Source organism: Haplochromis burtoni, unplaced genomic scaffold (genome assembly GCF_018398535.1).
Source record: "Haplochromis burtoni strain Fernald_Lab_line unplaced genomic scaffold, NCSU_Asbu1 Contig_237, whole genome shotgun sequence".
Taxonomy (NCBI): domain Eukaryota; kingdom Metazoa; phylum Chordata; class Actinopteri; order Cichliformes; family Cichlidae; genus Haplochromis; species Haplochromis burtoni.
The window spans coordinates 173,677-190,655 of record NW_024582598.1 but is presented as its reverse complement, the minus strand read 5'-3'; the positions used below and the strand labels follow the sequence as shown (position 1 = coordinate 190,655).

At 39.3% G+C, this 16,979-nt stretch overlaps 1 protein-coding gene across 1 annotated transcript in view; it reads right to left on the bottom strand.

The window, feature by feature from the left end:
* The window catches only part of arhgef1b (Rho guanine nucleotide exchange factor (GEF) 1b), a 33,367-nt gene extending 16,390 nt beyond the window's left edge, over positions 1 to 16,977 (bottom strand). Inside the window, exons 1-19 of the mRNA XM_042227013.1 lie at positions 16,945 to 16,977; positions 13,496 to 13,582; positions 13,273 to 13,386; positions 12,162 to 12,260; positions 10,986 to 11,028; positions 10,770 to 10,875; positions 9,028 to 9,168; positions 7,233 to 7,262; positions 5,915 to 6,023; positions 5,650 to 5,719; positions 5,478 to 5,510; positions 4,719 to 4,907; positions 4,144 to 4,279; positions 3,072 to 3,083; positions 2,168 to 2,332; positions 1,061 to 1,248; positions 803 to 949; positions 402 to 484; positions 27 to 152 (exon numbers count right to left, since the gene is read on the bottom strand). Coding sequence (XP_042082947.1) covers positions 27 to 152; positions 402 to 484; positions 803 to 949; positions 1,061 to 1,248; positions 2,168 to 2,332; positions 3,072 to 3,083; positions 4,144 to 4,279; positions 4,719 to 4,907; positions 5,478 to 5,510; positions 5,650 to 5,719; positions 5,915 to 6,023; positions 7,233 to 7,262; positions 9,028 to 9,168; positions 10,770 to 10,875; positions 10,986 to 11,028; positions 12,162 to 12,260; positions 13,273 to 13,386; positions 13,496 to 13,582; positions 16,945 to 16,977 — 1,911 coding nt within the window. The remainder of the gene's footprint in view (positions 1 to 26; positions 153 to 401; positions 485 to 802; positions 950 to 1,060; positions 1,249 to 2,167; positions 2,333 to 3,071; positions 3,084 to 4,143; positions 4,280 to 4,718; positions 4,908 to 5,477; positions 5,511 to 5,649; positions 5,720 to 5,914; positions 6,024 to 7,232; positions 7,263 to 9,027; positions 9,169 to 10,769; positions 10,876 to 10,985; positions 11,029 to 12,161; positions 12,261 to 13,272; positions 13,387 to 13,495; positions 13,583 to 16,944) is intronic.
* Positions 16,978 to 16,979: the final 2 nt, after the last annotated feature.

Here is a 16,979-nt window from a genome sequence, read left to right as displayed (position 1 = left end):
GGGATATTTTTGTGTGTATGTGGTACCTGTATGAAAATGTTGAAGCGTGGATCTCGCTTCTGCCTGGTCTTGATCTGGTCCAGGGCCCATGACTGGTGGCTGCAGAACCTTGCTGTCAGTTTCTGGAACCACTCCCCCTCTGTACCACCAAACTGAAACACACGTGCACACACAAACATTACAATTAAAGATTGTGTTGTGGCTAGTTGGAAAAAAAAAAATCATAATAATGAAGTGAGTCAAACTCGAGAAGTGCAGAAAAGGCCAAAATCCTTGTTGCATTTTTACAGTAATATTGTGTAAAATGAACTTGTTGGCACATACTGACTTTGTACAATATGCACAGAGAGAAAAGAGAAATATTGTATGATGAAATGAAGTGAAAGACTGTGACGACTCACTCTGTTGAGCACTGTGGTGCTGATGGATTTAACTATGAAGTTGTTATCCAAACGCTGTTTCTTAAGGCTCTCATAGAAGTTACCTGAAATTGAAAGTTAGAAAAAGACAACTGACTTATAAGTAGATACTGAGCATATTCTCTTTCCTAACACTGTGTTGGCAATTCAGGCAGCACTATGCATTCGTCTTGTATCTACACTTGGTACTATTGGCCAGAACAAATTTAGCATCATGCTTTTTTAACGACAGCGCCCTCAATTGCAGGTAGTACATGCAGTTAGTGATTTTACTAATGAGTAAGGAAGAGTGTTATTTGCATAATGGCATATTCGTTGAAGGAAGGGTGCTATATTCAGCTGTCTGGCTGTGTTTACAAATGCTTCTTTGCAGCAGCCCTTACTGTGCATTTCAGTGATCTCATCAAGGTTGGGGAAGACGGCGGCCAGCTCAGTTGAGGTCAGAAGCTCCTCTCTCTCCAATGGTCTGACAAAGATCACCTGAAGGACACTCAGCATTCGCACATGTGCGTGCTCTGTTGTAAACAACTCTGAGAGGAAAGACAGTAGTAAAAGTATGAGTGATTAATAGGAAATTTAAATATAGTCTATACAACAAACTCCTCTATCGTCTCATCAACTGTTTGTCTCTCTCTAATTACCATTTATGACTTCCTGCATTTTGGTCTCCTTCTTGGTCAGTCTAGACAGAGCCTCAGGAGAGGCCAGCTCCCTCCAGTTGGGTGGATCAGACTCAAACTCCTGCAGCCGCGGATCCACCTCCTCCACCTGTGGGAAAGGGCTGGTGGGGGAGTGGCCAGGCTCTGGAGCAAAACTTAGTCCTTCTGGGCTGAAGAATGAATGTGGGGCGAGAGGGATTACTTCAGAACAAGAACTACAACTTACACGAAATGCGCCCAGTCAGTTATCAAATTATGCGACTCTTTCTGGCAGCACAGCTGGAGGCTGTTGGCTGTGGAACAAAAGTAGTTGTGAAACAGCTGGTCTTTCTAAATGCATATCAGGGACATGTTAACATTAGATAATCTAGATAGTAAATGTTCACTGAGAATAACACGATTTCAGTAGCTTGTGATAATTCACCAATAAATAACAGGCAATGGCTCAGATAAAACAGAGATTTTTTTGGCTTTAAAGTGATTCAAGAATAATTGAGATTAAATCTAAACTTTGAAAAACGCACCATTTCCTATTACTGTATAAAAATATAATCAAAGAAGAAACTGCAAAATTCTTTACATTCGAAAACAGCAAGTTAAGCTAATAAAAGGGCACTTAATGTTTATCAAACGGTCAATATTGACCGACCTCGTTCCCCTAAAGAACCTCGTTATCATTGTAAATGAGAGTGCTGTTTAAATGCTTCACTCCCCGATGCTCACAGCACAGGTCAACTATTAGAAAGCAGCCAATGTGTCAGGCAACTGTTAGTCAGTAACAGTGCCAGAGTGATCAATTTCAACAGGAGAAAACAGAAATGTGCCTTTTTAAATAATTTCCACTCATCCACACAATTAGCACTATTTTCCATGAATATTTAACAGATATTAACAGATATGCCTCCTAAGTGATCTTTACAGTGGTGAGCCAGGTGGCTATAAGCCTTCAAAATTATTTTTTATTTTTAAAGTGCTTCCTGATTATTTCCGGACTGCAGCACTGTTCCTACTTCAACTTGACATCCTGTCTGTCCCTGCTGTGCACCTCACGAGGAAGAGAGTCATTAAGAGAAGGTTTGCCCATCTTACGGATGGAGGTGTTGGGGGGTGAGCGGGGCAGGTGTTGTTGTCGTGGAAGAGGGTGGCTGCAGGTCCACATCGCTACGGGAGCGAGACTGTTTGGCCCGAGAAGAGCCACGCCGCCGTGATGACTGTCGGTCCACTCGGGCACTTTCACTGCGTGCCACTTTCCTACTGAAGGGGTTGAAGTTGGGAAAGGATGTGGGAGGAAGGAGTCAGTTTGAGACAGAATAAAGAGAAATGACAGGTGGAAACAAAAGAAAGCAGCAGGAAGAAAAGAGGAAAATGTGTGGATTTTAAGAGGAAAAGGGAGGCCAGAGAATAAAAAGAAAAAACAGAAAACATAGTAGAAGGAAAAGACAGCAGATGTACGTAGCAGATGTACATATGAAGATAGGTAATTAGGATGATAAAGAGGATGAGATAAATCAATAGAGAATTTACACAAAAATATAAATCACATCAGCAAAAGGTAGAGAAAAAGAAAATGGATAACAAGCAAATATGCATGATATGACATGCATATGTTTAGATAGTAAAAGTATATTTCATACACTGCATTAAACTGCCAATCTACAAAAGGTATGTTAAACTAGCCAGGCATTGCTTGTACTTTGTGGACTATACTGTACAAGTTTTCAGTTTTGCAACTTTAAGCTATCTCAGCAGTTCTCCAGTTTCACACAACATGCATAACAGCAACAACAAAAAATCCAGCTAATCTCAACAATCAGCTAATTCTTTCACAAGCAGGTTAAAAATGTTTCACCATGTTTATGTTACGTATCTGCAAAGCACTGTGAAGCTCAATGTGAGCATGTGCATGTGAGTGTTGTGTTCTGTGTTTGTGTGATATGCGATCAGTATAAGGCCTGAAGCATGTCCATGACTCTGTCAAGGCGCTGACACCCACCTTGTCTTCCGTCTGCAAAAACACGGGACACCACATTGTTACACACTCGCCTTTACACAACTATTGTAAGCCACAGTGACAACCATAACGTTCAAAAAGCACATCCCTCCATACTATCCTAAACTAATTTTAAAACCTCTGTCAGAATAGCATGCCAAAAACGATGCCAAAGCCCCTGGCACAACATTTAACACCACATACGGTGGAGACAAGCAGGACAAAGGACGGGCCCTGACCATGGCAACAGACGGAGACACCTTGAAAAGCACATAAAATAAAAAGCTCTAATGAACTAAAAACGCTGAACTAAATGTAGTGTCTATATTTGACTATTAATGTAATTACATAGTGTTAAGTTTTGTCTCAAGCCTGGCAGTAGAACAACTTGCCAATATTCAAATTCTTATAAAGCTTTTACTTTGGCTTAACAAGGCTAATGGCTGTGACTTAGAAAGAGTCAATATTGATGCAATGGCACTATTATGATCACAAATATGCAAGTATGGATAAATATGCCTTTTTATTGCCAACATGTACCTCAATCCCCCCCAAAAAAGATAGAATTGCACAGCGGATGTCTATATGCGACAAAACCTGCAATAAAGCTCTGCTGTAAACATCAACAAGAGATGCAAAGGACGCAGACACAAAAAACACAGAAGATATTTGAAAGAGCACACGTGCCATTATGGAAAAGAAAAAGGAGAGAGGGAATGAGGAAAGGAAAGGCAGAGTGCTGGAAGTAGAAGGCTGGATTTGGGTTCACCTGATCGGGGTCCATCTCAAGACTGAAGACTCTGTTAGCTAGCGAGCAATGGGCAGCATGACAAAAGCTAGCACACAGCAGGGACAGACTGCTGGGGGAGTTTTACCACGCTCGCCCCAGCCTCAGCAATTCAAACACATTTTGTTCCCCCACTTTACCCTGGTCATTCGTCTCCCATAAAGTCTAATTATAATCTGATTACAATCTCTAAATCTGTGAAATGCTTATAATCTCTTACTCATTACACTGCAGATATTACCTTACTCCCTAGACAATACTTGTTATTACTATCTCCGTCCTTCTCACCTTTCTTTCTCCACAGGCTCCTCAGGCGGGATGTCACTGGGTGAGATGGGCGAGATGGGCTCGATCAGCCCACCTGCAGGCCCAGAGGGCAAGTCATCTTGCAGAGTTGGAAGCTCTAAACGATTGCTTGGGACAGCTAGAAGAATTGAAAATTAAATTTAGCATTTTTCTGTTAAATAAAATTGACCTTCTGTTTTAAGCAAAAGAAATAATGGAAATCATTTTACAAGAACACATCAAATCACTCTGAAGGCTGGTATAATATAATAGTGATACAATTTTTATGTGCCCATAAAATGCCTGTGTGTTATATCTTGTGTACATTAGTACTGTCAGGGTGTGACTTTTAGGAGAATGTTAGAATTTAGCCCAAATCACAACATGTTTTCATTTTAGAAAAGAGTTTTAAACTGAAAACTATTTCTGGCCAGATAAATGTTTCACCATCATTTCAAATAATCTCCTGAAAAAGCATGTCACGACACCATGACAGCGGCAGTGCAATAAAATACTAAACAGGGACACCAAAACAACAGTGGTGTATCTCATTCATCAGTATCAATGAGCAACCTTACCATCACTGTGTGCCTCTATGGTAGTCGTGCTGGTGGCGTTGTTGCTTGGGGAATCAACATCTACCGCAGGTTGCACAGGAGGGACTAGACTCTGCTTCTTGTTCAACGATATAGTGGGAACTCCAGAGTCATTCGGGGTGGTTTTAGCACCAGGACCTTTGCGATCGACTGACCCTCTATCCCTGTCTGCTTGAGAGGACGAAGAAAAAAAACCCAAACAAACAAAAAACCATGACCACAAAGAACCTCATTCACTTAACAACAAACAAACAAACAAAAAACAGCACACAGCAGATTTTGTGAGTCAGACAGACAGGACTTCTGCAGCTAACAAAAGGACTGGTTTGAAACAAAAAGTATATCAACAATGTTTTTTAGATTAATGCAAGTCTCTGCAAGACACAAAACAAATGGGGAATCCTGAGTTAAAGTGCAAAGTCATCAACTACGAGATTTGGATGGGTATGGGTTAGGGGGCCACACAAGTGATTTTAGCCAACAAGGTCTAAGAGTTGAGGAACAACCATTTAGATTAGGAAATATTTATGAAAACTTATGACATTTTCAGTGTTTAAAGACTCAGTGCTAGTATAATATTTGTAAAGAACCACTCCAATGCACAACATCAATTAAACAATGCTCCACCCACATGCTTTGCTGTACTGATTCAGGACATGCACACATGCTTGCGGGTTAATTAGTACCATTCTCAATCTACAAGTTAAAAAGCAGAAGGGGAGGATTCTGAACAGTGACTACCTTCATCCACTTTAATTTTGGACTCAACTGTAACTGGAAAGAAGGGTAGGACAAAATATTTTCATATCCACATTATTCATCAACATCACTTAGCAAATTTTAAAAGTCAGTATATTATATAGTTTAGTATATTAATTATAACACAGGAAAAATAAAAAAAATTGATACACACCCATCCAGTTTGGTAAAACAGGAAACACTCTTGAGCTTTTGGCCTTTGGGATATCATCCTTACTCTTGGGCTGCAATATCACCAGGTAGGAAATTAAAAAATAAGGTAAAATTAAAATAAGATCAAAAGGCTGAAAAAATACAAATTCAACTACAAAATGGTTTAAGAAGAACACTGCAGGCCAATAATTGCCTTGCACTGTTCTGATTGTTGATGCATTTATTTAGCTTTCTAATAGGATACCAATGCTGTCAGTTTACCTTACCTTAGTCTTTCTAGTGAAGAAACCTCCTTTGGACTTCTTACTGTCAGCTGCCTTGTTTTTAACCCCGAGGTGTTTCATGTACAAGACCACAGCATTAAAGATGGTTTGGCTAGTGGAGAAACAAGAAACTTGTGTTAATATATAGTTTTTAAACAAATGAACTTGCTTAAATTCCCAGAATATATATCTATATATCCATCCATTCGCTTCCGCTTATCCTTTTCAGGGTCACGGGGGGCGCTGGAGCCAATCCCAGCTGTCATAGGGCGAGAGGCGGGGTACACCCTGGACAGGTCGCCAGTCTGTCGCAGGGCCAACACACAAGGACAGACAATCATTCGCACTCACATTCACTCGCACATTCACACCTAGTGGCAATTTGGATTTTCCAATTAACCTATCCCCACAAGCTGCATGTCTTTGGACGGTGGGAGGAAGCCGGAGTACCCGGAGGGAACCCACGCAAACACGGGGAGAACATGCAAACTCCACACAGAAAGACCCCGGCCTGATGGTGGAATTGAACTCAGGACCTTCTTGCTGTGCGGCAACAGTGCTAACCACTGTGCCACCGTGCTGCCTATATCTGATATCTATATATATATTTTATATTTAAAGTCCCTACAGACGCATGTGTCCTCACATTAATGGCAGCAAAAATACCAGTGTGCTTATTCTATCTCCAAGTAATACAGTTGAGACACTTGGTTTAAAAAAAAAGAAAAAAAAAGGACGAACTTCATGAAAGACTAGAAGGAAAGAGGGAGTTGGAGAATTGCAGATGTCCAGAGGAGGAGCATGAGAGGAGGAGCTCAGAAGAGTGGGAAGGGAAAAAAAAGAGACACAAAGAGCTGAGGAGATATTAAAGGAGCTAGGAAAGGGAGGAGACACTGGGGATGTGCATAGAACAAAAGTGCATCACATTACCAGACACTGCACAGTTTCTCAGAGTCTGCCGCCTGAGTACAAGGCGTACAATAAAGAATTTGAACTGAAGAGGACGAGGAGTCCTTAGAGAGTAGCCTAAAGACACTAAGGCATGCATGACAAGGTTAGTCAAATATATGCAGAAAGAGAATATATTGTCTAATAAGGACATTAAAAGAAAAATTTAATGCAAATAGAATAAAAACGAGTGCAGTGACAATACAGAAAAAATATATATTTTTGGATTGGATTTTCTAACATACTTCTACAGCAACATACATTTTGAAACAGTATGCCAAATGTTTGGCCGGACCACACCCAGGCTTGCAGAGGTCAAAGCTGCTACACAAAGAAGAAAAAATATATATACACAACAACACCATTGACTCACCATTTATCCTCATCAAAGGCACCTGTTGATCTGAAAGAACAGAGACAAGTGTCAGCGATGTCACTATTGTAGACAGAAAAAACAAAACAAAGAAACAAACAACAAAAGTAATTCTGATGCTGCATCTAACTCACCTCTTCCTTTTAAGTAACATTTTTTCTTTCTCTTGCTCGACTAACTATGAACTCTGTTTTAGGCCTGTGGAATCTGAAGTGATTAAGCTTTTCTTGATACAACTCAAAACTGATTGTTATGCTGTTGGGGTCAGAGCTGCAGCTATTGATCATATTCTAAGAATCCACCAAAAAAGGAAAGAAAAACAAAATCTAAAACAAAAAAAAAAGATTAAAAGTGCAAAAGATGCTTCAAAAGCTACTCTTCTGCCTGTTCCAGAAATTTTAAACTCAATCTGCACACTTGGCGATTTGCAAAAGAAAAACCAAACTGCTGTCCTCAGTATCAAAAATTCTCTGCCCTGCTTTGTCTCTTCAGTCAGCCGCCTGCAAAGCAAAATCAGAAGTGCTCCAGCGCAGCGGAAATGTCTATTTAACCATGTTTTTGTCTGATGCAACATGCAGGCAAGACTGTGGAAATTGGATACTGATGTTTTGAGATGAACATAAAGGATGGGAGGGGTTTCCTCGGGATTTCCTTGCATAATCCAATCACATCGACTGGTTGCCTTGTTCGCTTCACCAAAGAGACCAATAAGAAACAGATGGGGTGAGGTCACTGTGTTGTGGTCAAGAATGGAGGGAGGTGTGTGCGTGCAGAGGGGTGACTGAGTGCGGGAGTGCCGGAGAGGAATAGCGAGCAGGACTGAATGGAGTGAGGCTGAATGAATCGTTTGTGCACTGGAGATAAAGATCCAACTGTGTGATAGTAATTGAGTGAGTCAAAACTGAATTATCACGTCTTTGATAGAGACTCCTTTGCAGGCTTTTTGTGTCTCCTCCACTCTCATCGTGGTTATATTCACAGGATGAGTGCTGCTTGTGCACAGTGCACCTCTTTTCATTTCTGCTGATCTTTTTTTTCTCTCTTTGACAAGATGAAGTTAGACAGTCTTCTGCCCCTTTCCCTGGCCTCCTCTCCCTCTCTGTCTGACTCATTTCTTGTAGAGGATAACACATTGTGGTTTGCCACGGGGTCAAGGATAGATTAACTTTCCCCTAGATCTCTTACTTTCTTTCTTTAACTGTGTTCAGGGCAGGAGCTATCCAGCATCGATAACCCTCTGGCCCTTTCTTTTCCTTTGTCTCTTCTGCTATCTTACCCCCTCCACCTCCCACTACCAGCCCTCCTTCAGTTGGCAAAATGCCAGGGGAGAGCCTTCCTGCCAGCGTGGCACTACTGACTCCATTTTTCTTCTCTGCTTCCTCATGTCTTTCTGGCTCTGTTTTGTTGTGTTTCAATCACAAGTCCCTTGTCATCTTAATTTCATCAATTACCTGCTTTATAAGCTGTTTGGAAATGGATTTGTGCACGACTAATGCTAACGCTTTCCTTTTAAGGAAGTTTAGAAGCAAGATAAGGGAAGATTAATACAAAACTACCAGCTTTAGCCAACAGATCAGTCATCTTCATGTGCACAGCAGAAAGTAATAGCAGAGAAAATAGCTCCCAAGAACATCTAACAAAAAATTATTGTAATATGTAAAGTGGTTACCCATTATTAGTAATCGTTGGCATTTTAAGCACATCCAGCAGAATCTCTATGCAGAAAATGACTTGAACTTCACTTTGTGGAGGCTGGATACCTGAAATATTTGTTGAAAAGTGGAGTAAAACTCACTGTGTCTCAGACATCTTCTCTAGGAGGTTCTCAGCAACAGACTTCTCCTTCATATCCGTTGGGACACGGTCGGTGGGATAGTGGCTGTCCACGTCATTTAGCTCAGCCTCACTGAGGGTCATACCCATCATCCTCTTTTGCCTAGGCAACACAGAGCAAGAGCAGAGAATCAAGTTTAGCAAAAACATCTCAAACTTTTAACACTAAAAGGATAAAATGAAGACAGTGTTGTGCAAAAGTAACAAAAAAGCACAGTCAGCTTTTGATCCACCATGTAATACCAACTGGTAAGTGTATGAGTAGCAATAGCATCATTTGTCAGCATCACAGTGATCCCCAAACACACTGCTAAAGCAGTAAAAGTACACCCAGATAGAAAAACATACAATAGAACCAGTCATGGACTGGTCTCTCCAGAGGTCAGACCTCAACAACATTGAAGCAGTGTGACTTCATCTTGGTGAAAAAGTGAACAAAAGGCAGATAGCATCCAAAGAAGAGCTTTGGACCATTCCTGAAGAGTACTTAAAGAAATGACAAGAAAGTCGCCTAAAGAAGTTTACGCAGTGTTGAAGGATAGATGTGGTCATACCAAATACTTACTTTCAAGTTTCTTTGAATTGTTCAAACTGTGTTTTTACCTTATATTCCGTATTTCAATTTAAGCTTGCACATAAAAAATGAGGGGTGGTTCAAGACTTTTGTGGTTCAAGACTTTTGCAAAGTTCATTATGTTTTTTTAATTCATTAAAAAGGTACACATAAATCTAGGACTGAGAAATGGGCAAAAAATGGGCAACCTTTTAAATTATAGAATCACCTACTCATTTTTTCTCCATGACCTTCAACCTTCCTTTGTCATCTTGCTCTCAAATGTCAGATCAGTGTGCTTCATATGGATTTTGGTAAAGAGTGGCCTGCATATTTCTGTTTACCTAAGCACAGGTGTCATTAACATAGAATAGAGAAAGACAAGACAACCTTTTGTAGTGTTTACGCATAAAGATTTCATATTTAAATCTTTATGTGTAAACACTGGTAGTTTTGTATTAATCTTCCCTTTAGTGACTAATGTGTATTAGTCACTGTTGCAATTCTAAATGGAGGAGGGCTAGATTTTATAAATTACATACCTACAATCAGGATATGCACAGTAATGTTAAGTTCACATAACTGTTGAATGTTGTCAAATACTAACATTCATAAATAGCTTTAGACCTAGAAGTTGAATCCAATTAATTACCTTAAAAAACTGTTTCAAGTTACTTGAGTAATGCAGAATTGTAGTTATTGGGTTAACAATGCAAAAGAACTGAGATGGTAATTTAAAGCAGCTCAGTGTCCAGATAAGTGTTGTTACACCTTTTAACTCTCATTTCCAACAACAAACAAAATAAACTTTTTGAGACCAAAATCTGAAAATTATTTTTCAGCTTGTTTTGAAGTAACTCACTGAAAATGTATCAAAGACAATAACAAGACAGATCATCAAACGGAAGCTTTCTTTTTTTTAGTGAGGAGAAACACCAACAACACCAACCTTTAGATTAATAAAAAGTGTAATTATTATTGTAGTAATTTTTTAAAAATTAATTAACCAAAGTTTCAAGAATGTCCCTGATCACATACCAGCCATTAATCCCAACCCTGGATGTTCTAATCATGTTGTGAGATGCTTGTTGTGCATTTATAAACTTCTTGCCAATTTAGTAAAGTATGTAAAGACTGAGTAGAGTTCTCACCTGAAATCCTCCAACTGTTTGGCCACTTCAGCAACTTGGACGCTCTGAATGTCCTGAACAAAGCGCTTTTGGATATCATCTGTGAGCACATCTAGACGGGATCGATCTTAGGGAGAAGACGGAAAAGAGAAAGGAAAGAGTGAGTCAAAAACTAGAGAGAAACAAAACAACAATGCACTGACTTATATCTATAAACATCACTGGAAAATAACTTACCCAACTCAGAGTTTACGTGAGCTGGTACTGCCACTTTCAGAACCTGTAATGTGAAGCAAATGACAAAAAGATACAGAGTGAAAAATAGAAAAATGAGATACGATTCAGACAACATTCAGACTGACAGTATGGATTCTCAGATTGTTTTGTAAAACACTGTGATGCAGTAGCTAGATGTCACCACAGGGTGGCATTTTAACACAGGAAATATAGATAAGAGAAAAAACAGATACTCCAAAGGGGGATGCTCTGTGCTCATGTCAGCTCTGTCATTGACATGAAAATAACCACATGGGCCAACTTTACGTCAATAGGTTAACAGAGGGTTAACCTCCTTTTTTCAGTCCCTCCTTTTTTCACCCTGAAAGGAGGGACTGAGCGAAGATGATTCCTTCTACAGGGCTTTCCCACGATCTTGACAGGAAGCTGTGAGGCTGTACGGGCTGGCAGGGAGTTTGACTCAACTGATAGACATGTACAGTGCATGAGCTCTAAGGAGCAAATATAACGGACAGTAATGTGGGCCAGGTGTGCAAGACAGATACTGTACAGACAAAGCAAACAAAAACAATGGATTCCTCTCTCATAAGTTCATCTTATTTATTAAGCTGAGCAGCTCAGTAAATTCATAATTTTAGAAAAATAAAACACAATATTGTACTGATCATACAAAGGCTACTTTTGTCTTACTAACCTTGAAGTTAAGAAGCTCAAAGATAAGTTTAAACCTAAGAATTAAGAGAATATCAATGATCTAAAAATACATAGACAGGGAGCCAACCCTACAGTCTGTTATTATGGGTATATTTCAAATCATGCAAGCAGAACTTGAGCCAAAAGAACCTGAGGGAAGAAATCATTTTAGTGGTTATCAATTTTTTTTACAGTGCAATTATAACTCCATTTACAGCAAAAGGTAAATAAGGACAGATAAGATAAAGAGTATAAAGAGTATAAAATACTTTGTATTTAATTATCAGAGTGACTTCATTCCCTCTCTGTACTGAATTGTTCTGCGTTTTTGTTTTTTTGCATGAAGTCTGCAATAAATTTAATGTTTCAAGCTTTACATCTTCATCTCTATTTTGGCTATGAAAGGTATAAACATTTGGGCCAACTTTTGATAATCGAGACGGCTTTAAAAAAGACAGAAATGTTGAGTAGTCTGCTACTTACTGCACCCTTGTCCAAGAAGGTTGTGTAAAAATCCCCAAACTGCTTTTTGGTCTCTTTGGCACTGAGGTTTTTGAAGAGCTCAGCATGGAGGTAACAGAGCTGACAATTGGGGAAAAAGACAATTTTATTTAGTACTGAATAGCTCCAAAATCTTTTAAAATAACTACTTGCGCCAATTTATGACCACAGCTGTCACAATTTTATTTGACATGACCACTAAAGATCACAAACACCTACATCACATAAAGGCATGCCAGACATAAAAACCTAACCTCAGTTTGACTCAGTGTGCTTACATGTCTAACACAAAATGACTGAAATCAATTTAATAGTTGAATCCTAATGACAGTATCCCATAAAGTAGTTATTGTCCCCTCCAGAGATTATCATGCACATACCCCAACCTGCATTTGTCTAGTGGACGCACTATAACCCCAAAGCAAATTGACCACGCAACCACTAATGCAAACCACATTTTCTTAAATGCTGCAGAATTACAAATATTTTATTAACAGACTACACGACTCATGTCGTGACAAACATGAGGGAAAAGCAGGCGGGTGATGGAGCACATCATGGGTGTGAAACGTGTAACAGTACCTGGGTGGGTCATGTTCTCTGCATGCAGAATAAAGGGAAAAGGACAGGCATGCCTTTGATCAGCACTGACATACACACTCAAACAAACCTTTTTCTCTATTCCCATGGGGGTTACTCATCAGTATTATGCATTCCATGGTCTCCAATTTAACCCCAACCAACAACTAATTCTAACCTTTATCCTAAATCCAAATATTAACTCTGAAAAGTAAAATTGAACTCATAGGTAAAACAGTCTTAATCCACACTGAGGTACAGTGGACATCAAAATAGCTGTTTCATGTGTTTCACACAAGCCAGACAGAAACTGATGACTATTATGATTTGGATTTCATGATTAGATCATATCTAAAAGGTGATATACTAACTCTACATTTAGAGTTACTCATCATTATCGTCACTAACTTTGTAAAAATATCTGTTAACAGCAGCTGCTCTGTGGAAGCTTGTGTTATCTCAGTTTCATATAGCTTGTTGGCTGTAGTGGACCTTGCATAATGTGAGTTCTCACCAGGGGAGCAGGGTCAAACTGCAGAATGACATGTTGCAGGAAAACCAGCAGGTGGGTCGGCCGACTCTTCAACTGCTCTATGTGGTTAAAGGTGTTGGACCGGTCTTCCACGTACTGAGACAGACAAAAATAAATAGGTGTAAAAGGAGGTGGAATAACTTATCTGAGATATGATGATCAAGTAACATTCAGTCCTTCATGTGCCACTGTTTTCTGCACTCACCTCATTCAGATCGTTTTCAAAATCCTCATCCTCAGCCCCGATGATGCTCATGGCTGGGTTAGAGCACTGAGGTCCAGACACACCCTGCTATGGAGAAAGAGGCAGGGAGGGGAAGAAAACAAAACAATTAGCAAAAGTTATGTGCTATACTTTGAAGTGGTAGGGTATCTCTTTGACGTCCTGGGCTCCCACTGAGCAGAGCCAGACATAAAGCCAGATGACAGTTTACACACAGTGAACTTTCCCAGTGTTCTACAAGTTCAAGCAGAAAGATGGGGAAAAATGTCACAGCTTCTAAACCAGCCTTCTGGAGAGATCGAGACAATCCTGATGGGCCATAATAGTTGTGGGGTCCTTGTATTAGAAGCAGAGACCTGCTTTAAGTAGAATCCCATTCATACAATCCAAGAAAGTCACAAAAATTCAATGCATTATTTATTTTTCACTAACAATGAGTGCTATTAAATAAAAATTTATAAATGTTTTTAAAGAAGATCTGTTCATTTTAAATTTAATACCTGTTAAATGAAAAGCTGGGGTATGCTTACCAATGTCCTTACTACTTCTTTTAAAAGGAACTATTGCTAACTGTATTTCTGAATTTGATTTAAAATTGTTTTTTTTAATGACTAGAAGACAATGCTTTATGAGACTGTGTTAATATAGCCACCATCGTAACACAAATTTAAAAAAAAGTAAATTAGACAAGATAGGTGTGGTTAGTACTGCTGCCTTACTCTACGAAGTTCTGGGTTAAAACTTCCTGTTCTGTGTGAAGTTTGTGTTTAAATATACAAGTTTCGTTAACTGGTGATTCCCAGAAAGTTGATTCTGTTCATCTGGAGGCACCGTGGGAGAATGTTTCATCACTGACTTCTTCAGTCTCAGCTCCCTGCAGGTTTCTCCAACCTTATAAACAGTACAGTTGCATAACAATCAAAATAGAATGATGAACACAATCATCTTTCTGGGATTTACTTTAACTGGATTATTGAGTATGGATCAAGATGTTAAACGTGATTTTAAACTTACTATAGGTATGAACATGAGAACAAAAACTTATCTCTAGAGTAAAGCACCAAAATGTTTAGGAAATCCATTTAGAGGTGCCCCCGGTAACAATTTGATAGACAGCTAATCACATATAGTTGTATTTTGGGAACTAAGTTAGTAACTTGACCTTTACTATCCGTTTGCACAAATGAGGAGAGCAGCTACTTAAACATATCCATCTGTGTGTCAGCTGGTGGCTCATAATGAGTGAGGGATGCATTACATTTTGGTGAGGCTATAATCGTTTTGAACTTATGAGTTTACAGTGAGTACCTTTATAACCACACTCAACCTTTTGGGAATTGTTTTACAATTTTTACTCAATAAGAAAACATAGTCCAGTTTAGCACCAGGGTTTCTTTCCTCCATAGACCAGTGCTGTTGTAACATGAACTGAATGTTGCCTGCTGAAATAGGAAAGACATCATATGGATGGTGGCATATGCTGCTACAAAACTTGTATACATTAGCATTTATGGGGCCTTTATAGATGAATAAGACAGCCATGCCTTGTTGCATCTCCCATGTAGTACCATTATGGATAGAGGCTTTTGAACCATCTACTGAGAAACTATATGGCCATCTACTCTTAAACCCAGGGTATGGGTTCAAGTTTTCACACTTTTCTTAGGTGAACCTTTAATTTATTTAATAGGCAATTATGGACCCTGTGACAAACTGTGTTCACTCATGATAGGTTTAGGAAGAATTCTGGAGTCCACACAGTGATTTATACGGCTGTTTGCAATGCAGTGCTGGCTGATGACTTGAAGATAACAGGCTTTAAATATTGGTTTTCAACCTTGTTCCTTTTTTATTTTTTAGAGAGATTTCCTTGGATTCTACTTCTTCCTTCAATTCTCCCTGGGGTATAACATGCATTGGAAAATATCACATTCTCTGAAGTGTGTCCAGATTTTGTCCCTTATTTTTCCAGACTTGTGTTGGGTTCAGTAAAAACATTCTGCAGAAATCTCTCCTCTAGTTGGGACACAAGCTCTTCAGGTCTAAAAATGCAGCTCAAGTAATTGGAAATAAAAGGTTTATTCTAATTTTTGCTTTAGAAAATGATGAATGGGAAAAATTACATCAATTTAGCCGCACCCTTTTACAGCCCAAACCATTTCCTCTTCCCCAAAACACACAAACAACACACAGCCCTTGTATTCAGTCCTCTGAAGGTTGCAGACCCAGAGCCGCCACCAGGGAACACCCAATTACATACACACAGTCACACAAACACACGTTAAAAAGCTGCACTGTAGTGTTAGGTGAGAACACAAGGCACAGTGAGTACAGAGACAAAATGGTTAAAAACTGATTCATCTTAAAAACATAGGAGGGGAAAAAAGAAGAGAAAGTCATGACCAAATGTTAGCAAGAAGCATATCTGAACGTTTCATCTAGCACCTCTTTAGTATAAGGACTCATTTACATTCATTCTTTTCTATTTCATTTTGTTTAAATAGCATAGTACCTGTATGTATTTAGTGTAGGAGGGACTAATGATATAGAGCTTTATATTCTATTCTAGCCCAGAGTCAAGACTAAAGACAATCAGATTTGGATAAGTGTTGTGCTTTTTACAGCAAGTTTCCTATTATAATCTGTATACAGTGCAAACTATGAAAAGGTGTCAGCTATTCAGCTTTGCATCACCATTTATACTGCGGTAATTGCACCTTTACTATTTTTTAACCAGTGTAGACAAGAATATCCTGTTATAGCAATATTAAATTCTCAGGATTATTACATCAATGTAGTTACATAACTTGTAATTTGTAAGATATTTGATAAACTCACTATATTAGCTTCTTCTAAAAAAATGATTCATGAAATCCACAGAGTTTCTCAGTGTCTTTTCATACTTTAAGCACACTTTTTGTGCCATTGTAAACTTGCTCACATATGCGGTTTTGCATGTTGTCTGTTAAGTAGGAACAAATAACTCACTAAGTGGTTAGAGTTTATAAGGAAATATGACTGTGTGTAGATGATCATTATTTGATTTATGGCCTGATTTCAGTGTATGTGTTCAATAGAAGATAAGTGGGGTGAGAAAGACATGAAAGTCACCGTGAGCTCTGGTAAAGTGAGGGAGTGAAACAGTGGGTAAGATTGCAAACAGCCAGAAAGTGAAACTGGGAGACAGGCAGAAAGTGAGAGAATGTGTTCATTCATGGCCATTTCCAGTGGGCTGCAGGTTGAGAAAGGCCAGTGTTGGAGCAACATGCGTAGGAGGGGTTAGCCAAACAGAGAGACACAGGCCTGCCAGGGCCATGAACGCACATCTGCACGGACATACACAAACATGACACAGAGGGAAACGTCTCCTCTTTTTCACACCCATAGACCCAACCGCCAACGCCATACTAAAGTGAGACCATCAAAGATACCTTATCATGCCACTGAAGAAGTTCTGACACCATGA